The sequence below is a fragment of the Hydra viridissima genome, unplaced genomic scaffold (assembly GCF_058129835.1).
Source record: "Hydra viridissima isolate aposymbiotic clone 2 unplaced genomic scaffold, HvirCarnegie_v1 scaffold_10, whole genome shotgun sequence".
NCBI classification, from domain to species: domain Eukaryota; kingdom Metazoa; phylum Cnidaria; class Hydrozoa; order Anthoathecata; family Hydridae; genus Hydra; species Hydra viridissima.
The window spans coordinates 16,088,840-16,110,656 of record NW_028324309.1 but is presented as its reverse complement, the minus strand read 5'-3'; the positions used below and the strand labels follow the sequence as shown (position 1 = coordinate 16,110,656).

Sequence of the window (21,817 nt, the reverse complement as noted above, 5' to 3'; positions counted from 1 at the left end):
TTAAAAGAGATTTCTTTTTTACATTTAGATGAGCAACTTGGTATAAAAAGGCTTATTATTAATAGTGTATCACGGTATAATAATTTACTTACTTCTAAAAAAAATGAAAGAAATCCATCTAGAGAAGAAAATAGTAGAGTTAAGAGGTATCAATTTTGTTATTGGATAAATTACAGTAAATTATGCGTTACAATGATGCACTTTTACTCAGGAGTGTTACTGTTAATCGATCTTTGTTTCTAAAAATAACTCTCTCAACTTGCTTTTTTTTGCAGTATTATTTAGAATTCTTTGTGGATAATTTTCTGATCTTAGGCATGTTTGTAGCTCATAGTAAGGTTTAACAGTGATGCAGAGAGCCATTTAGTTAGAAAAACTGATTTTGTAAATCAGATAACTAGATCAAAGTGGGTTTGAGGCATGATGCACAGGCCCTAAAAACTACTAGAGCTGATAAGTCTAGCTTAGTTCTTTTTCTAAAAAGTTTTAAGCCAGCATGTCATTCTTATTTTATTTTTTTTTAATTAAAATAATTCTTTGATTTGAAATTTAAACCCTGAAGTAAAATAATAAATTGCTAAACAAAATAATAAGTTTCTTATGCTTAAAAGTTTTTAAAATTTTTTAAAATATCTTATCATGTAAATTTTGGAAAAAGTGCATGTGTTTAGTTTTGCAATTTTTAATGAAAAAAATTTGATTAGTGTCATATATGTAATACACATAATAATTACAAGTTTCTTCAATTTTTTAATGCCAAATCAGTAAAATGCCAAAAAAACTCAAAATGGTCTTAAAATACTGTTAGTTTTGTAATCTGCAGACTGTTCTTTAGAAGTTAAGACTGTTCTTTAGAAGTTAAGTGCTCTTTTTTATTTAGTTATGCTTCCACTTCAAAAAAATAAGTTTCACAACATCTAACACAAAACAGAATATATTTTGTTTAATAAAAAAGGTTTCAAGAAAAATATAGAACATGAAGATTTAAAGGTCCTTAGAAAAACTGAAAATTTGAAAAGCCACCTGTTTAATACTTTACATTTTACTTGTCTTTCAAGTTTTGTATAGAACTTATCAACATTGCAACATTTTTTCACTGTAATAATTAGTTTTGTTGCTTTTAGTTCTTCAAATGCCTCAAACAATCTTGTCATTGTGATTGATGATGAAGATGATGAATGTGTTGATTTTACAACTCCTAAGACTTCTGTTTCACTAACAAGTAGTTCAACTTTATCATTAATTGCAACTTCAAGTTGCTCCACAGCACCTGTTGAAATTTCATTGTTATCACCATTATCTCCAAAGGATTTACCAATAACTGACAGAGTTAGTAAATCTCCTGATATAAAAATATACAATGACTCAAATGAGAGAACAGTAGAACATAGTAATCATGATAACAGTCAAGTATTAGCATTTTCAACCAACAGTTGTACCACTAGCACAGAAAAAAATTCACTTTTAACCTCATCTAGTCCTACAATTTCTCAGCTTACTTTTTTAGGAGCTGATGTTGCAAGGGGCAGTTTAAAAAAATGCAATAATGAACCAAACATATGTTCTTTAGGAACTGATGTTGCAAGAGACAATTTAGAAAAATGCAATAATGAACCAAATGTATGTTCTTTAGAAAAGAACTCACCAAATCTAGAGAATAAATCAATTAATAATGACCTTGACAGCCCAAACCATGAAAAACTAGATTTGAATAACGAAAGTTTTAAAACTGTTCATGCAATGGACAACCAAGATTTAACAATTTACGAACCAAAAAGTAGGTCTTTGCGTGATGAAGAGAGAGAGCATACATCTGTATTATCAGATGATGGAAGGAAGGAAGTCTCTATTTCAGATTCACAACTTTTAAATTCAGATCTTTTTAATGAAGAGAAATCTTTTAATTCAGAAAAAGATTTACATAAGAAATCTGATGTTGAGTCTAGTCCTCCTTCATCACCAATGTTAACAAAAATCATTTCGGCTGATTCATCGCCACTTCCAGAAGCTTCATCTGCTGATATTGAAACTTTTTCCCCTGATGTTTTTTCTGCCCCAAGTAGCCAAGATGTGCCTTCTTCTCCCGACTCTCAAATATTGTTAAGAAATAAACAAAAAGCTACAAGTGTAAAGTAAGTACAAAGAAATCTATTTCATTAATATAATTTTATAATTTTTAGTGTTAATTTTTAATCTTAATCATAAGTTTTTAATTTTTTGTTTAAAATGCATGACATGTTTTTTTTTTTTTTTTTATCTACTTCTCAAAAAATCTTGTTAAACTTGAATAATTAACAAAAAGTAAAATATTGCTAAAAAAATATTTCCAGGTTTAACCACAGGGATCATAGTTTAGTTTATGCCAGACCAGACAAAAGTGATATTTGGTACCAAGGTAAAGTTGTAAAAATTCTTTTTAATTTTTATGTATATAAAAATTTTGTTATCATAATTACTCTAATTTTGTGAGTATCTTCTTATTATAGCTGAGATTATTAAAGAATTGACACCTTATAGAAATGAGGTAAAGATATCTCAGTATTTTATTCTCTATTGCTTTTGTTTCATATTGCTGAACTAAACATGGTTGGTATTTGAACTACTTTTTTTTTGATGAGTCTAAAAAAAGCCAGTCTTTCTGGCATTATTGGCAACTACTGTATCCAAATGGGTGGATTAATGTTGAAAATTAAAAAAATTTTCCTAAATTTTTGAATGATATTACTATTAATATAATAAATTTAATAATGGCATGATTTAATAGTGATTTTTTTCTGGAATGTTAGCAAACTTAAAAAAGTCTTTTTAATTGACTCTTGATTTTAGAGGCGATTTCAAGTCCATTTCTTATCAGGCCAAAAAGTAACTCAAAAAATCTTGATTCGAAGTGTGGCATCCATTCATTCAATTGACAGTAGCATTGTGGAAATAGGAAGTAGAATTGTCGGTATGTAAACTCTCCTATGAATGTAATTTTTATTTTCACTATTTGTTTTTTGAATTTAGTTAAAACTAATCAGACTTAAATGAACTCAGAATTTTGATTTACAAATGAGTTTGAAGTGTTTTGAATTTGTTAACCAACTATAAAAAAAATCATAAAAAAACTTTCCAGAGTTTAATTTTCTTTAGTATTTTATAAAAGTTGGTTTAGAAAATTGCTACTGCAAAATGTCTGCCTTTTTTTTGTTACGTATTTTCTTGTTACAGCTCCTCGACCAAGTGATACTGTCAACTCAGCAATATCAAAAAAGTACAAAGATATAAACAATAGTGAGTTTTTCAAACATTTATTTATGAATGTTTATTTATAAACATTTATTTATGAAAGTGTGACAACTTCTTATTAAAAACATACCAGTTAAAAATTCAAGTTACTTAAAAATGGAAGTAAAGAATTTTTGTTTTGGGTTTCGAAAACACAGAGTGGTATGCAAAAGTTTTTAAAGCACCAAATTTTTTGCAGTTTTTAAAGCATAACTTTTCTCAAATCAGTTGAAATTTTTACCAAATGTTCTTTATGTTAATTCAATTCATAATACAAGCCGCAAAAATTATGTTTAATTAAAGTTTAATTATCAAAATGTCAATTTTTCGATAAGAATGTTTCAATAAGACAGTATTTGGTGGCATATCCATTTGCCTTCAAAATAGCATCACAACAACAAGTTATCGAATCAACTAAATCAATGAGAACATCCTGAGGAATATTATACCCACATTCTTTAATCAAAGCAAATAAATGGCTAGTTGGTTTTCTATCAGCTAATTAGCGATTGAAGTACTCCCAAAGATGCTCAATAAGATTGAGATATGGGCTCTGTGAGGGCCAAGAACTTTGATTTTTTGTGATTTAAAGTAATCTTTAATAGATCCGGCACAATTCTTTTGGATCATTGTTTTGTTGTAAGATCCATTTGCAAGTTATTTTATTCTTTGCATGTGGCGGCATTCTTCACGATGTCTAAATAAACTTTCTGGTTCATAATACCTTTTATGTGATGAATGGGAGCCACGTTGTCATGACTAAAACTTAACATGACCAAACCATAACATTTCCTTCATCATGTTTAATAGTAACTGATATTTTGGATTGAGTCTGTCTCCTACTGGACGTCTGGCATACCTAATTCTGTCACTACTGAATAGCATAAACTTTGATTTGTCAGAGAAGCGGACTTTCGACATACTGACCGATTGCAAATTTAATTCTGGCTTTCAAATTTCTTGCAGATATCAATGGTTTCTTAACTGGACAGAAACCATAGAGATTATTTTGGCGTAATCAATTTTTAGTTGTATCAGCGCTAAGTTCAATTTGTATCAGTTTTGTTTCTTAAAAAACATGTATAATTGCAACTCTATGCAAATTTCCTGCTTCTTTCATTAAAAAATTTATTTATTCATAAGACTACTCTATATTTTAAAAATCTGAAAAAAGCATTAAACAAGCTTTAGAAGTTTAAAGTTTGCATGGCTATTGTTGTGATTTTGTTGCAGTTTAAATATAAAAAGATGCAAAAATGTTTTTTAAATTTTGGCAACACAAAAACTTTTTGATGAAAATGTGTTTGAAACTATGGATGGGTTTTACACTTTGCAGGATTTTAACAAGAGCATTGAGAGTCAGAATTTCTTTAGAATGATTTTTTTTTCACTGTTTAAATAAGTAAATTTTCGTGTAAAAAGCAAAAATAATATTTTTTTTTTAGCCATCAGTTTTTACACCTAAATATAAATAGTGTCTCTTTATTAAATTTATTTCTTATCTTTTGAGTTATTCTGTTTTAATATATTTACTATCTCTTAGGTAATCTAATATTTCTTCTATTTTATGTTGTATGAATGCATAAATTTATAAACTAAATTTTAAATAACTCACAAACACATTTAAAAGGTGCTGGTGTGATAAGTGTTATGTTTGCTGGTGTTGTTGCAGAAGTTGCTTGTGAACAGAACAAGTTTAGGTAAGTTTATTACAGGCTTAGAAATAGCTCTTTTGATAATGTCTGTCATAGTAAATGCTAATTATTGCAGTTGAGCTTTGGATTTTTTATGAGACTGATCAAAAATGTAATGCAATCTGCCTCACTTTCTTTAAAAGTTTTAAAGGCTTTAATAATGAGACTTTCAAAAACAAGCTACTTTAGTTTCTTTAAATTTTTTTTTTCTACTTTACTTTAGGAGCCAATGTTCTAAAACAGTTTACAATCGTAACATAATCCAATGCTAGCTTGTAGACACAATAAGTTTCTAATATGTCAAAATTGTACAAATTTTTTAAAATAAGAATTTGAAAACTAATTAAAATCTATAATTATTTCCTGTTAAAATACATGTATAATTTTAGCATTTTGAGTAACCTTTTGCGCCTACATGATAGTGTCAGTATGTGTTAAAGTTGTAAACTATTTTATAACAGTGGCCCTAGGTGTCAGTTTACAGTGACTATTTTATAAACCACAATATTTTTTAAACTTATTTGATAATGTTTAATACAAACCACAATATCTTAACAATTTTTAATGAAGATTTAAAAAGTTGCAGTTTGGCTTAACATAAATATGTTAAATCTTTTTGTTTTAATTTGGTAAGCAATTAAAATGATTGTTTTTTTTTGCAAAAGTGTATGCAGAGTAATGATTTCATAAGCCAACAATCTTTAAATTTTTGTAAATCAAGTTGTGCTTAGTAATGCTTTATAGTTTCTTTGTTTTTTTATTTTAATTGATTGATGTTTAACTGATTGATTGGTCTACTTGAAAGGAGTTGCTTTTCCTACTAAAAAAACTCAAATTTTAAGACCAATTATATTACAGTGCTATGAATTTTTGATTTTTTTGGGGTAATTTTTTACAAGGTCTTTGTGTCACTAAAGGCTAAAAACTGCTTTTACAAAGCTTTTTTTTTTTAATTTCTTAGATACCTGATTTTCTTTGATGATGGCTATGCACAATATCTTCCGTTAAAAAAACTATTCCCTGTTGTTTTTGTTTGTAAGTAAAATTCATCCTGGTTTTTCCCTGTTGTTTTTGTTTGTAAGTAAAAATCATCCTGGTTTTAATTTATATGCTTGTGTTGAGCAAACTTTTTTTCTTGTAAAAAAAAGATGCTTATATTGATCAAAGTGAATGATCCTTTGAAGTTGAACAAATGTTTATTTTAATCAAAGGATCATTCAAAGTGTTTTTAAAATGGATAATTAGGTAGAACGGAGAACAAAACTGCCTTATATTATTCACAGGACTACTGTTAGACAAAATAAGCATTTTGTGACATTTGTGACATTTTATAAAGCAAAATATGCAGCTAGTATTGGAGTTAATGTCTCTGAATTAACTTATTTGTAGCTAAATATGTTTGGAGTGATGTTTCTACTGAATGTCGTGATTTTATCAAAGAATACCTGCAAGACTATCCATATGTATGCTTTATTTGTAATTTATTGAATTTAATATAATAAAATTTATTGGTAATAAATCAGTTCAATCACTGAAAATTTTGAAAATCTATTTTTTTTTTTTTTTTTTTTTTTTTACATTTGTTTTTAAAATACTTTTTCAACTATGAATTTGATTTATAAAAGAATTTTAAAAAAGAGTTTTGTTTAAAAAATTGTGCAGATTTTTGAAAAATAATTGAAATAATAAAAAATCTTTTTATTTCCATAAAATATATATAATAGTCATATAATTTACACATAAAATTGCATATAATAGTCATATAATACATGTATAAATCATATATAATATCATATAATACATGTATAAAATTAGATAAAAATCATATAATATACATGTAAAATTACATATATACAAAATTACATAATATACATTAATGTACATATACAAAACAGTCATATAAACATACATTTAATACTGATTTACTCTTAAAAAAAAAAGTTGACAAGTAGCATCAACCACATTAGAAATCAATATCATGTGGCAATTTAGTTTCTAATAGATGTTTTTAAATTTAAAAATATAATTTTTTGTAAATGCAGTTTTACTCATAAAATTTTTGACTTTTTCTAGAGACCACTTCTTAATGCAAAAATAGGATGCGCAATGGAAACTGAATGGAATGGCTCATGGTGCTTTCATAAATTTTTTTTATTCTAAATTAAATTTCAAACTAATATGTTTTCTTTTTTTAGCTTTTTTTATTTTTTCTCATAGTTTAAGATGTAACCTAAGAAAATAAAACAAATTGCTACATTTAATATGTTGAACTTTTAGCTACTGGAATCTTATACTAACTCAATCTTCTTTCATTTTTTTCTAATGAGGTCCTGAAAAAAGAAAGATTGTAAACTCTATCTTTATAAAACATTTAGGTGGAAATCCAAAGTTGTTTCTTTCGACGGTTCTCTCATAAAAGTAATCTCATATTTTATTTTTTCTAAAAGTTTTAACAAGTATTTTACATACTATACAATATCTAATATTAAGCTTTTTTTACAAATGTTACATTTATGTCTTGCTTCTTCTAGATACTTTTTGATATTGACAAAAGATCAGAGTGGGTATATAAAGGAACTAGTCGTCTTGAACCTTTATACAAATATTTTACAAACTCTGCGAATTCAAAAAACAAAAGCAAAAAAAATGATTGGTTTATCGATGAAAAAATTACTCACCCAAACTTTGGCATATGTCGATATAGTTTAAAGGATCCCAAAGGTTTGCTGTTCTGTTTTTTTTTTTACTTAGTTGCTCATTTTATTAAAATATTTAAATAGTTTAATTCAGTTCATATTTATTTAAATTGTTTAAATTAACAGTTATAGTTATAGAAATAATATAAATTTTATATATATATATATATATATATATATATATATATATATATATATATATATATATATATATATATATATATATATATATATATATATATTTGATATATTATCAAATATATATTATAAGAACTTTTTTTTTTTTTTCAAACTGACATTAAACAGATAATCCCACCAATTTTAACACAAGATGTTGTAATTTTAACACAAGGTGTTTTAATGAGTGACATTTTTACCAGAAATAATTCATAAAATTTACTATAAAGATTATTTTGAGGCTATTTTATAGTTCCAACCTTTCTACTTAAATTTTAATATAAAAACTCAAAATTATGCAGTTTTATGCAACAAAACAACTGATTTTTACTGTTTATAAATCAACATGTTTCCTTATGGTCTGTTTAATTTTAAGTCTTTGCATTGTATTAAAATAACAATAGGTGTAATTGTACTCCTTTTATAAAATAATTTCTTTAAGAATTCTACTCTTAAAATAACAGCCAATCACCAATCGTTGGTTTGTTGAGCTTTAACTAACAAAGTATAAAGAAATTTTTTCTAACTAGTTACAACTTGAAAAAATGATTTCTTATACAACAATTGCAAGTCATAGCAATTCTCGAACCATAACCTTGATAGGAAAAGTGTCTTACATTCTGTCAAATGTCAGGGCTAATCAAGAGATCAAAATCATGTTCCAAGAATCTTTCAGTGGTTTGAAGAGATGGAAACAGAAATATTTATGGACCAGCAGTAATCATCCATCATGTTGATATTCCACTGTCCCTAATATAATTTCTCTTTTATGCCCTGATAAAACTGTTCTTCACTTACATGGCCCAAGATTTTAGTAAAAAAGTCAAGATGGTTGTGTAAGAAGTAGGCTTTCAGGCTTATTAGACAACCAAGAGTTTTAAACTTATCTATCATATTGACTACAATAAGTCCATAGTTAAATGCTGCTCAGGGACATACATTCGCACAAAGCCTGTTTTAAAAGCCAATGTGTATAATGGTTATTTTTAGCTTATAAAAGTCTGTGATGGTTCTTTTTTGTTGTTTTTTTTTTTAAAATTAACACTAAACTGGAATTGTCTGTTCCTTGACTTTGTGGTAATAAATGTAAACTGCTATATGCTAGTAATGTATATGCTAATAATGTATATTGTTATATGCTAATAATGTATAGTGTTATATGCCTAATGGAATAGTCTTAGTTATAAATTTTTAATTAGGTTACCAACAAAGACTCTTATGGGATGTTGTAAGTGATGTTAATTCTGATTTTGATGGTATTAATTGTAGTTATAATTGTTAATTACAATTATTGTTATGAATTTTTATTTTTGTTTTGTATCTGTGTGATTTTTTGTGAAGATAAAATTTTATGTTTATTGTTGATTAAAATGGTCTGAAAATATTGTTTCTCAGAATTGTCTTTTATTTTAATCATCTGACTAAAGTCATTGGTTTAAAAATAAGCTTAGTCAAACGAGAAGTTGATTTGTTACATTAGAATATCCAGTCGTAGTTGCTTTAGAGAAGTGGAAAATGGTTTTAACAACCATAAAGTATATGAAAATATATAAACATTTTTACTCAATAATGCAATCAATTCTGAATAGACTGATTATTAAAAAAGAGATAACAGAGATAATATAGATAATAAAAACTAAAAAAGTAACGTAAAACCAAGAAATATTAAGAACTTTGAATAATTCAGTTAATTAAAATTATCAGGACCAGAAGCTTTTAAATGTTCAAAATAACATGACTGTAAGCAAATTGATATGTAAGTTAAAAACAAAAGTTAGAATGTGATGCGTAAGTAAAATAGACTTTGATTTTATCAATGACATCAATGGTTTTTAAGTTTTTTAAATCAGTGACACAGCATTTGATAAAATCAGTCAAATTTGTCTGTAGACAGTATTTAACATATATTTTTGGAAAATATATTTAATTTTTGGAAATTATATTTAATTTTTGGAAAATATATTTAATTTTTACAAGAAAAAGTTTTACAACAAAAAGTTAACAGGAGAAACAAAGATTGGAACAAAGAAGAAAAAAAAAAACAAAGAAGAAAAAAAAAAATGAAGAAACAGAAACAAAATAGAGAAACAAAGTACAATGCTTTATTACAAAACTTTATTTCATTCAAAAAACTGAATGCAAGAAGGTTTAAGAAGCTTGAAATCTGATTCGTTCTAAAAATTTCAAAAAGTGAAATGTAACTTTTTTTAAAAAAGTTTCACTTCATAATTTTTGTAACATGCATTTTATATTTTATATTTAAGCAACATTATTATGATATATTATTTTATTTTTTTACTATTTTCATTTACTATAGATATTTTTGGAAGGAACAAATGAGAAGTTAAAGTTGATAAAAGAACTTTGGAGGGGGAAAAAAAAAATCATATTTTACTTAAATATTCTATAGTTTACATGTAACTCAAGAGGGAAAATCATCAGCCTTTTTATATGACAAAAGTACAGTTCATCTGTGTTGGTTAATGATATATAATTATATTATTTTTATTTGGTACCAATTTTTCAAAGTTACCATTTAAAAAAAAATCTATTTTCAACTTACTTTCTATTAAGTTATCTTTTATTAAATTCGTTCTTGACTTAAACACTCTTGCATGGCACCCAACCTTTGTTTTCCTTTTTTTAATTAAAGTTTGGCATTAAACTGGTGAAAAATTGTTTTTAAAGGCTCATAATATCAAGAAATCTTTATTATTAATTGTCAACTTGGTTTTTTTTTGGTTTTTTTTTTGTTTTTTTAGTTAAAGTTACTGTTAATTTTTTTTTCCTTGTTGCTCAATTCAAGCGAAACTTTCACAATTACGTTAAAAACAAATCTTACTCAAAAAATACTTTTTTTTGTAAAGCATGGTAATAAATTAACCCATGCAAAAGTTTGGGAAATTTTTTTTCAATGCACAGCTTTTCCAGTCCAAAATTCAATAAATTGTAAATTTTTTTTTTTTTAAAGGAAAATCAACAGGGTGAGTATATTTGTCAAAAGAAAGAAAATGATCCAAAAGAAGCAAATCCATTAAAATTGAAGCTGATTAACATAAATTTTTTAAAGCGTTCGAATTCAGCTCTGAGTTCCAGTTCTGATTCTAGTAAAAATTCACACATTGAAATTAAACATTCTTTGAAGAAACGCAGAGTTATTTCTGATACAGAAGAAAGTTCACCAGGTATTTTAAAACTTGTATCTAGATTTGTTAATTTTGAATCTATAAATTGTGTGAAAAGATTTTTTCTTTGTATAAATCTTTGTATAAATTTATAATTTGGTGATTATAGAGAGGAATACAAAGAATGCTACGTTGAATCAAGAAACTTTTAGTGTTTCTTCTGTTGTTGAAATGAGTCCTCTAGAATCGACATGCTCTATAAGCACTTCATCTTCTGTAAGTTTTTAGAAAAATGTTTTTTCGTTTTTCAACTGTTTTGTGAAAGCAAAAGGTTGTTTTTTAAGTTTTTATGGAGTCATGTTAATACATTAGATTGGTAATGGAATGTCTCCTTCAACACCACTTGAACCTTCAGTTATTAGTTCTTCAGATGATATCTCAAAGAAAAGTGTCACGTCATCTAACTCTGTATTGTCAAACAAACAAGAAGATGATTTAAAATCCTCTCTTCATATACATTATGGTGAATATTTTTGCACTTTAAGTTAAGACATTTCAGGTATTTCAGGTATGTGTTCCAGAAAAAAACAATATGAATAAGTTGAGTGTTTAGTATCAGTTGTTTTGTAGTATCAAACCTGTAAAAAATTTGATCTGATTTCAATTAACTTTATTTAGATGAGGTTTATGTTCCCAAACATAAGATTCAAATGTAGGATCCCAAATGTAAGATCACAAATGTAAGATCACAAATGTAGGATTCAAAATTTAAGCTTCAGTTACCATAATAATTAGAGATGAGTGTAAGCTTAACCCATTTACACTAGCCATACTCATTTGAGGACACTTAGAAAAATAAACATGTGGCGATATGAAAAGACTGCTTATGAAGTTTTTCAAGTTTTATCTTGTTAAATTTTTTTTTTTTTTAAATATATATAATAAATGTAATCTGAACTTCATGTTTTTGTATCATTGAACATTTTTTTCCTTACTAGTTTCTTTTTAGGCCTTTCAACGGGTTAACTATTGTGATTTTTTTCAAAAAAGTTTTATTAACACACTCTGTGTGGGAAATGACTTTACATAATTTTGGCATAGTAGCATTAGATAACAGGAACTGCTAAGCTAAATTTATACAGCCATATTTAAAACATTTAGATTTATTTAAAAGTAAGCAGTTCTCGAGAAGTTATATTGATGATGATGATTTCACCTTAAAATTTAGCGCATAAAATTGCCTGCTTTTCAATAAATTAGAAAAAAATTACCCGCACAAAATGAGTTAAGCATGCTGAATAGTTTTTTCAAAATGCTTAAAATAAACTTTTAAATTAAATTTAAATCAATTAAAACAGCTCAACTTTTCTTCTATTGAAAAATCCATTTGTTACTTTTTTTGGTGAAAGACCAGAAATGTTTTTTAATTATGCGAATGACATGTAATGTGAAAATATTTTCATGAAGCATATTTTTTACCTCAAAGAACCTACTGACCGAAAATAGCAATGATTATCGAAAAACAACAAATGATTATTAAATATTTATCTGAAAATATTCACATTGTTGTAATAGTTACTTTTTCTTTCTTCTTTTAAATAAAAACCAGTAAAAATGTTCAATCATTTAAAAAAAAAATTATTATTTTTTTCTAATAATATACTTTTATTTTCTTTATTGTCCTTGTTTGATAGAAGTTGATTTAAATAGCATGAAAGCCCAGCAGCATGTATTGTGTCCTGTATGAGTATCTGATGATCAAGATACAGTATCCTTCAAAATTAATCATATAGTAAGCATGCATTCACTAATCTTAATAAATTTGCAAGTAATTAACCAATTTTAAAACTATATGTGTCATTTGAAAGAGTACTTTAGAAATAATGGTTCCATAAAAATATTTGCAAGGAGTGTTGTGTTTTACTACTGAAATATCTTAACTTAAAATGTCATTTACAAGCAGAAAATATAAGTATATAAAGTGATTTTTTTAAAAAAAAGTTACAATAAGATTGTTAATAATTCTCTATTTCTCTATTTAAATATGTGTATATAATTTTTTTTTAAAAAAGGATTTTTTTAAAAATGAAACATTACTTATGTGAAATTAATTTTATTTATTGTAAGTTAAGTATCATAAATTATGTATAGCAATTCAATTTTTATACAAAAAAAATTATATCATTTTACATTTTTATGATAACATTTAATTAAAACAAATATACATTTATCATTATTAATTTTTTGAGCCACTCTTAGCAACAACTACTGTCTACATTTGATTATTCATCAAGTTTACTAACTTTTGGGTGAATTTTCCTACTGCAAAATTTTCTCTGCAAAAACCCAAGGTATACTTCATCTATCATAATTACATCGATAAACTTAAAATTAGCAATCTCAGATCAAACTATAGGACCCTAAAATATATCTCCACCACCACTGTGTTTTATCATAGGGTTTTACTAATTTTAGAGCTTTTCCATTTTTAATGTCTGTTTAGGTTTTCAGTGCAATTAATATTTATCTTTATTTTTGTTTAATAGTTGTCTTTTTTCATGTTCATTGAAAATCCTTTTGTGACTTAATCCCTTAACATGTTCCAACTTTTTGCACTCCACTTAATTGCTCTATCAAATGATGCACAGTTTTAAAATTACTGATTTATTTTCAAGTTTGTTGACACTCTAGTGAATGCATGCTGACTGTATGATTAATTTTGAAGGAGACTTTACCTCTTTTTTTTTGGATGGTTTCTACATTCATTTATTCTATGGCAAAATATCATTAATGAAAACATTGGAATTTAATTTAGTTTTAAAAGTTAATATTTAATCTCTAATTTTTAATCTCAAAGCAGATTGAAATGAACTACTTAAGATTAATAATATTTTGAGATGAAGATACTTTTGGGGTTTGATTTTCTTTTACAATATGTTTTGTAGTTTAAAACTCTTTTTTAAAAACAAACAGCATCTGTGTGAACTTTGGAATTAATTTAAAGTATTTTCTTTTTAATTTTTTCAATAATTAGTTCCACACACATGCAGCTGCGCCTGTATAAAAGACTCAAGAAACTATTTTGATCAGCATCGTTTGGGAATATACAACTATTTATCTATACCTTTTCAGCTCGGATGGAAAAGGTATTAACTCTGAAAGTGAAATACGAGATTAAAGAAGATTATGGAAATTTGTTAAAATCTTTGTTAAAAAAAGATAGTATTTTAAATCATTTCAAAAGTTTTAAGTTTAAAGTATTATTATTTTAACTTTTTTTTAATTCCAAAAAAAACTTTAAAAAAAGTTTATTGTTGATAATTTTAGGAATGTAAAATATGAAGCTCAACCTCAAGCCTCAATCAACTACTTATTCATTTTTTTCCTTTTTTTTTTTTTTTTTTTTTAATTTTGTTTTTATTTCGATAGGGAGAGTTCCAAAAAGAAGGTGAATTATCACAGAGATATTTACTATAGAGCTCCATGTGGTAAAAGGATGGTAGGTTTGGATGTTTTGTTTGTTTTAAAATCTTTGTTCTTGTTTTTGTTTTGTTTTGTTTTTTTTGTTTTTTCAGTTATCTTTAATGTAAGTAAAAGTAATACAAGTTATTAGTAAATCTAATTGTAGTGTTTTACTGTTTATAAATTAAGAACCAAGCTGGCTTTTAATTTCCATTAGAAAATTTAAAATAGAAGATGCAGGTGATATTATTTAAAGAGTACTGTAGTTGTTATTGTTGTTGTATACTTCATTACACAAAAATATTTTATGAAGAGAAACCTGTTTTAAATTTAGAGAAACCTGAGTGAAGTAACAAAGTATTGTAAGTTTATTTTTCTGTTAAAAAAAAACTTGAAAAATTTTCTGAATTTACCTAATATGTAATCTTGTTTACTTGAAAAAATAGTTAAAGCTCAATAAATAAGTGACAAGATCTAAACTTCACTTGCTTTGTATTTTCAAACTAAATTACCGTGGTGTGACCTAACAAAGTCCTAAGCTTTAAGAAAATCCTAATTTAAAAAATGACAAGTTTTGTGTATATAAGTTAACATTTAGAGAAAAAAATTTAGTTATTTTAACTAACTAGATATCTAGTTAAAATAACTAAGTTATTTTCCGCAAATTTTTATTTTATATATATGAAATATTTCATTTCTTAAATTAGAACTTTCTTAAAGCATAGGACTTTGTTAGGTCACACCACGGTACCAATGGAAAATCAAAAAAATTTCTTGTTTCAGGTTTTCATAACATTTATAAAACCAAATTAAAAGATACTGTTAAAGCTATAATAAGAAATCTCAATTTCATTTTTCTTAAAAACTTCTTTAAAAAAAAAATAATAATAATAAAAGAAAGATTAGTTTTATGGCAAGAATCAAAACCAGTTTTATAATCAAAACCAATTTTACAATTGAACTAGATAATAAGTGTTATGTATGTTTTATTTGATTCAGTATGCCGAATTTTAAAAATGTTTCCCCATAGCTAAGCTAAAATGATAAATAGAAGCTTTATTTTTATAGTTTGATCTCAAAATTATCTTTTTTCTAGTAACGCAGACTGAATGTAAAAATGTTTGTATTGACATGTTCTGTTTTCAATCGAATGTTTCATGTCGAAACCACACCTCAAAAACAAAACCAGCACTTTATCGAAATGAAGACATATCAAATGGAAAAGAAATTTGCCCTGTTGTTTGCGTCAATGAGATCTCAACTGAACCTCCTCCGCATGTTACTTACATTAACTATCGAATAAAAGCTGATGATGTCTCAATAAATACTGACCCTGGGTTTTTAGTCTGTTGTGATTGTACAGACAATTGTCAAGTAAGCTTTAATTTGTTAAATATTTCTTTCTTAAGATTGGTTTAAATGTAAGTCAATATTTGATATCATTTTAAAAATACATATATTGTGATTAAAAGATTTTTTTTTCAAACTGTTTCCAGATGAGAAAATTTAAGAACTAGTTCATTAATGTGAAATAATTACATTATTAAACCATTTATTTTTTTCTTCTGCAGTTTCTGTATTCAAATTTAATGTTTATTAAATTTAAAGGATAAAGCCACTTGCCAATGTGCAAAGTTGACGATTGAGAGCAGCAATGCAATCGATGGAGAAATTGATAAAAATTCAGGATACCACTTCAGAAGATTAAAAGAATGCATTGCAACAGGGTAACGTTTACATTATCGTTGTAAATTAGTTTTAAAAGGTTGTTTGTATTAAATAATATTTAGTGAAAAGTTAGTTTACCTTTTTTTAATGTTTATTTTTATGTTTTTTTCTTTCTTTCTAAAAGCAGGTTCCTATTCTTTTTCTTTTTCAAGCATTTATGAGTGTAATCAAAATTGTGCATGTTCTCCAGTAACATGCTATAATCGTGTTGTACAAAATGGAATCCAACTTCGTTTGCAAGTATTCCTTACAGAAAATCGTGGCTGGGGTTTAAGATGTGTAGATGACATACCTAAAGGGACTTTTGTTTGCACATATGCTGGCCAAGTTTTAAATGAGCAAACAGCTAATAAAGAAGGTTTCAATTTTTGGAGCATAAGTCTTTTAAATAAAGAGCTTGGGTTTATAATTTTCATTAATTAATTACTAGTTGTTTTAAAATGTTTAAAATGTTCAATATTTTGTTGATATTTTTTTGTATTTGCAATCTTGTTTTTATTTAGGAATTGACTTTGGCGATGAGTATTTAGCAGAGCTTGATCACATTGAAGTTGTAGAACAAGCCAAAGAAGGTTATGAGTCAGATGTTCCTGAGCTGAGCAACCATTCCATAGATGACATGAGGTTTATAAACATTTTATTTTTTAAATTTTTAGCAAAAAAACACTTTAATGCAAGAATTTTTTTCTATATCTAAAATAAAAATCATGTTTCTTACAGTTAATTTTTATTTCTCTATTTGTAAAGTGTGCAAGTATAAAATTTATAAATTTTAAAAAAAATCTCAAAAGTGACTAGAGCTTAATATTTAACATAATCTCTAGGGTTTTTGTTTGACTCTTGCATGGCCGTGCTTCTCATTCTTAAAATGTTACCCTCACCCATGCCCTGTGTTGTGTTTTAAAATTTTAAGTATGCATTAAAGTAAAGGTTGTTAAAGTAAAGGTTTAAACTTAAGTATTTTTTAAGGAAGGCTTCAGTTGAATAAAATTGCAAAAGTTAGACTTGATCAGCATACATGGATAAAGCCTCAAAGTTTTCAAAGAAATTTAATTTAGTTCTAAAAGTTAATATTTAATCTCAAAGAGATTAAATATTAACTTTTAAAACTAAATTAAATTCCAATGTTTTCATTAATGATATTTTGCCATAGAATGAATGAATGTAGAAACCATCTTTTGCATTAAATTTCTTCCATTTCTCTCTTAAGTACAAAACCATATTATTTTTTTAATAAAACAACATAAAGTCTGGTGAGTTATTATCCAAGTGATACTTATCTGCATTTAAAAACTTTTTTTTTGTTTGCCACATAAAATAATTTTATAAAATTTTTTTATGGTGTCTTTCTTTTAATAGCAGTGAAGAATGGCAAAGTGATAGCAGTTACTCTGTAGTTTTGATCTCGTCAGACAGCACTGATAGTTCTGATAATGATGATCCTGCTGTTAAAAGCAAGGTATTTTATTTAAGACTTTCAATTGCCTGAAGAAATTTGCAAATAAGCTAGAATTTCTGTTATGTTAATGAGGTTGTAAATTTCTTGAAATGTCAGAGAAAAAATGAAATCTCAGCTGTGAGAATAATATATTATTAACATTAGAGTTTGCAATAAAAAACATTGTTCAATGAGAACCGCTCTTGAAGTTTCACATTTTAAAATGATATATGTAAAGTAAATATAGTAAAAATGTAAGATATCAGCAAATATTTAACCTAAGATAACTTATTGCTGATTAATAAGTTGGTATATTTGCAATATTACTTTTTGCAATCTTTTTGATATCTTAAAGTTTTTTTTGAATGTGGATTTGTAAACAAATGAAATGCTGTGTTAGCTTTTTTTTTTTTTATTATTAGAAAAAAGTCTGAGTTACTTCTTTAGTGCTTCAGAGCACAAAAATTATGTTGTATAATATTAAAAATTTACACATAATTTTTTTGCTCTGAAGCACTAAAGAAGTTGTTAAGACTTTTCTAAATAAATTGCTTACAACTTTAGTTTGAAAATTAAGCTAGTCATAGACTGGCAACAAATAAATGTGAATTTTAGTCCAGTTATCAAATGGACCTCTAGGTCCTTTTTGAACGTTAAAGAAACTCCCATTCAAATATAATTAGCATACACAAAGTATAATTGTTTCAAAAAATGTAAATAAAAATATAACTATAAAAAGGTGTAAAAAGGAAAAAACCTCTTGTAAAGAATCCTCCTAAAAAAACAAACTTCTAATTGATTTTTTTGTTTTTACTTACAAATTATTTAAATCTTATATTCATCATTAGCGGATTGCTCTTCAGATAAGTCATCTTAATATTGCTAATTTGATATAAGTTTAAGCATCTGATGTCTATCAATCATATTAATATTGTTTGCAACAAGTGGTTGCAAGTTTCTAAAAACAGCTGCGCACCAAGTAATTATATTACTATAACCTTGCATCTAAACTACTCAATAAAGTGTAAGGTTTTTACCATTTAGTTTTTGCCAGTAAAGGAATATCAAAGGTCTTATGTTGTTTTATATCTTAATAATTATGCTTTTTTTTTTTTTAAGGTTCTTAAATTTTTTTTTTCTCCAAAGAAATTCTATTTCACTTTTTTTTTATTTTACCAAAAAAACATTTAGGAAATTTTTGTGAAAATATTAGAAAACTGGAAAAACTTGATTTTACCATTTCTACCTTAAACTTATGTATCATTATTTCAGTGTAACAATTGAGAAAAATGTGTGTTTTTATAATTTAATTTACCAATTAACTAAAATAATTCATCTTTTAAAAAACAAAACATATACTTGATCTTTTGCCAATACTTTTTTTAAACTTTAACTAAGACATGTACCAGAAAAAATCTGCGCGGACATTACAAAGGATATTTATCTAACTATTGTATTTCGATATTGAATGTTATGTATATTTTGAAAGTACGTATATTAATATTATTAAATTTCACTTAAGAAAGTTTGTAAACACCACATCAGAACACGCGCAGATTTTTTCTGGTACATGTCTTAGTATGTTTCCTATTAAATGGTTCATAACATAATCCTATTGATTTTGATCAGACTGCTCCATGGTCTTTTTTGGAATACATAATAAAATATTAGGTTGAAAGGTGGTAGATTGATTCACATATTACTTAACTGGTTTAAGTAATATGTGAATCAATCTACCACCTTTCAACCTAATACTCCCTATATTGATAATTATCAATCTATCACCCCCTATATTGATAATAATTTGTTACCCCCTATATTGATAATAATTTGTTACCCCCTATATTGACAATAATTAATCTGTATCCAGTTAAGAACCCATTTAAAGAACTATACCTTTTTTTAAAAAAACAGGACAAATGTGAAAATCCTGTCAAAAAAGAGCAACAAGTTACTTGTGTAGAAACAAAAAGTGAAAATACAGAAACAAGCAAAGTAACCGAAATTCGGCATGTAGCGAAGAAGTCAACTGGGGCAAAAGTTCATTCTTACATGAGTCATAGGGGAAAATTCTTTATGACTCAAAGACTTGATGCAGGTTTGCTAGTTTTTTAATAACTTGTTAAACTCGAAAATATAAGAAGCATTTTTTATTTCAAATATACTTTTATTCAACAATAAATCATTTTTCTTTTTCTCATACTACGGTTAGAGAGTACTTGACTTAACTTAGAATCAGTGTTATTTATAAATGTTGTTGTTATTAAAGTCGCAAGAATATTTACTCTGAAGAGGATCTTTTAGAATTTTCTTTTTATTTGCAGCTGCAAGCAACAAGACAAGTAAATCTTCTAATCACTTGTCGACCAGATATCTTTATCAAAATGATAATCAAATGTTTATACTTGATGCAAAGTCATATGGTAACGTTGGTCGTTACATGAATGTGAGTTATAATACTTCATTTCCTTTAAAAACCTGTTTTACTCTAGTTATTATTATTTTATTGGTATATTTATTGATATTATTGTTGTATATATGTATACATTAAATCTATATATCTATTATGTGTGTGATGTATACAGCGGTTTCACAAAAAACATTAAGATTTTTTCTGTTTATAGTTTATTTGAAATATCATAGAAGTAAGAAAAAAACTAAAGGTGATAATGACCTTATTTAATCTTGCATCAGGGTGTCATACTTAAACAAAATTATATGTAAAAATGTTATCAAATAAAAAGTTAAATAAATTAATAAAAAAGAATTAACATTAATCAAAATCTAGACAACAGCAATAAATATCAAAATTAGTATTTAAAATCATCCCAGTGTACTTTTTTGCAAGTCAATCTTTTTTACATCGATTTAACAAAAGGTTGGTGCATAGTTCAGTTGGAACTCTTCTCCATCTTGTTTTAAACTACTTATGGAACTTCTTCAGGCTTGGATTAATTCTCTGTCCATCCAAGTTAAAAATGGTTCTATTGGACTCAAAAGTGGTGATTGAGCTGACCAGGGCATTAAATTTATTTCATTTTCTTTCATCTAATTGTTGACTGTGTGAACTTTGTGATACAGGAGCCATATCTTGTTAAAGCTGCCACCATTTGTTTCAATCCATCAGCATGTTTGCTGATGAAACCATGCTTTTTTTAACGTTTTTTTGCAGGTGTGTTGATTTGACGTGCGGGTTAAATCTGCTGGTTATGTGAGTGTATGGAGTATTTGAGGGGCGTTATAAAGCAGCCTCCACTACGCACGCTGTATGTTTTGAGTTCTTGCCAGAAGTAAAATCGGTCTTGAAATCCAAGTTTTTGAGCACTTTGAAATAGTTTTTTTCTTAAAATGTCCAAATATATTTCTTTTGTATAGCAATTTCGAAAGGGCTTATGGGCATTAAAACTACATCGATTACAAAAATATCTGTACGAATTTTCACCAGAAGTAATAAAAAAAAAAAATCAATATGCGCACGTGAAAGTCTTATCATTTTCGCACTAAAACCAATATTTTTGGAGATATGACCAGTATGACTATTTCATCATAAAAATTTTCCCTACTCCAGCATTGATCAATAAGAAAAAGTTATTTTCTGTGTGTTTGACAACAGCTGCTGGCAAACCTGACCGCTTCTCCATTCAAACTTAGTTGTAAAATTGTTAATATTTTGTGGAACGTTCTGTTTTTAACGTCATTGTGATTGTAGTTTTTTATTTTACATTAACAGCACAGTTGCAACCCCAACCTTTTTGTTCAAAACGTTATGGTTGACACTCACGATCTTCGCTTTCCTTGGGTGGCATTTTTTACACAACAGTAAGTATTATTTTATGTTCGTTTAGGTAATGAACTTTAGTAGCTATTTTTATTTTAAAAAAATTTTTTTTTTTTTATTACAGCAACATTACTGCATATACTGAATTAACGTGGGATTACAATTACGAGGTCGGCAGTGTTCCTAACAAACAAATTTCTTGCAAATGTGGTTCTAAACAGTGCAAAGGGAGACTTCTCTGATCTGGATATTAACGTCTTGTAAATAAATGCAACTTTATTTAACCGGCGTATTTGTTGTAGTTCTCTTTTTCCTTTGTGAAATTTAAATATTTATGTAAATTGTTATTTTGAAGAACAATTCCAGGGAGAATTGAGTTTCTATTTGTGTATTAATTTAGCAACCTGTTCAGCTTTAGTGAATTGTTAGCGAAATCATCCAGATCGTATGCC

At 26.5% G+C, this 21,817-nt stretch overlaps 1 protein-coding gene across 4 annotated transcripts in view; it reads left to right on the top strand.

Annotated features, from left to right (window-relative positions):
• Positions 1-21,746, top strand: part of LOC145181889 (histone-lysine N-methyltransferase SETDB1-B-like) — a 27,557-nt gene extending 5,811 nt beyond the window's left edge. For 3 of the 4 annotated variants that reach the window (XM_090065598.1, XM_090065596.1, XM_090065597.1), the window contains exons 4-31: positions 29-146; positions 1,125-2,132; positions 2,331-2,395; positions 2,487-2,524; positions 2,827-2,947; positions 3,211-3,273; positions 4,898-4,967; positions 5,923-5,996; positions 6,351-6,424; positions 7,035-7,093; positions 7,337-7,379; positions 7,493-7,682; positions 9,034-9,062; positions 10,806-11,019; positions 11,129-11,235; positions 11,332-11,482; positions 13,994-14,105; positions 14,389-14,458; positions 14,756-14,783; positions 15,518-15,795; positions 16,030-16,148; positions 16,302-16,507; positions 16,653-16,773; positions 17,509-17,608; positions 19,502-19,685; positions 19,912-20,033; positions 21,318-21,406; positions 21,490-21,746. In XM_090065598.1, the coding sequence (XP_089921724.1) occupies positions 29-146; positions 1,125-2,132; positions 2,331-2,395; positions 2,487-2,524; positions 2,827-2,947; positions 3,211-3,273; positions 4,898-4,967; positions 5,923-5,996; positions 6,351-6,424; positions 7,035-7,093; positions 7,337-7,379; positions 7,493-7,682; positions 9,034-9,062; positions 10,806-11,019; positions 11,129-11,235; positions 11,332-11,482; positions 13,994-14,105; positions 14,389-14,458; positions 14,756-14,783; positions 15,518-15,795; positions 16,030-16,148; positions 16,302-16,507; positions 16,653-16,773; positions 17,509-17,608; positions 19,502-19,685; positions 19,912-20,033; positions 21,318-21,406; positions 21,490-21,607 (3,971 nt within the window). In that variant the 3' untranslated portion in view covers positions 21,608-21,746. The remainder of the gene's footprint in view (positions 1-28; positions 147-1,124; positions 2,133-2,330; positions 2,396-2,486; positions 2,525-2,826; positions 2,948-3,210; positions 3,274-4,897; positions 4,968-5,922; positions 5,997-6,350; positions 6,425-7,034; positions 7,094-7,336; positions 7,380-7,492; positions 7,683-9,033; positions 9,063-10,805; positions 11,020-11,128; positions 11,236-11,331; positions 11,483-13,993; positions 14,106-14,388; positions 14,459-14,755; positions 14,784-15,517; positions 15,796-16,029; positions 16,149-16,301; positions 16,508-16,652; positions 16,774-17,508; positions 17,609-19,501; positions 19,686-19,911; positions 20,034-21,317; positions 21,407-21,489) is intronic. The other variant, XM_090065599.1, reaches the window with a different exon arrangement.
• The last annotated feature ends 71 nt before the right edge of the window (positions 21,747-21,817 follow it).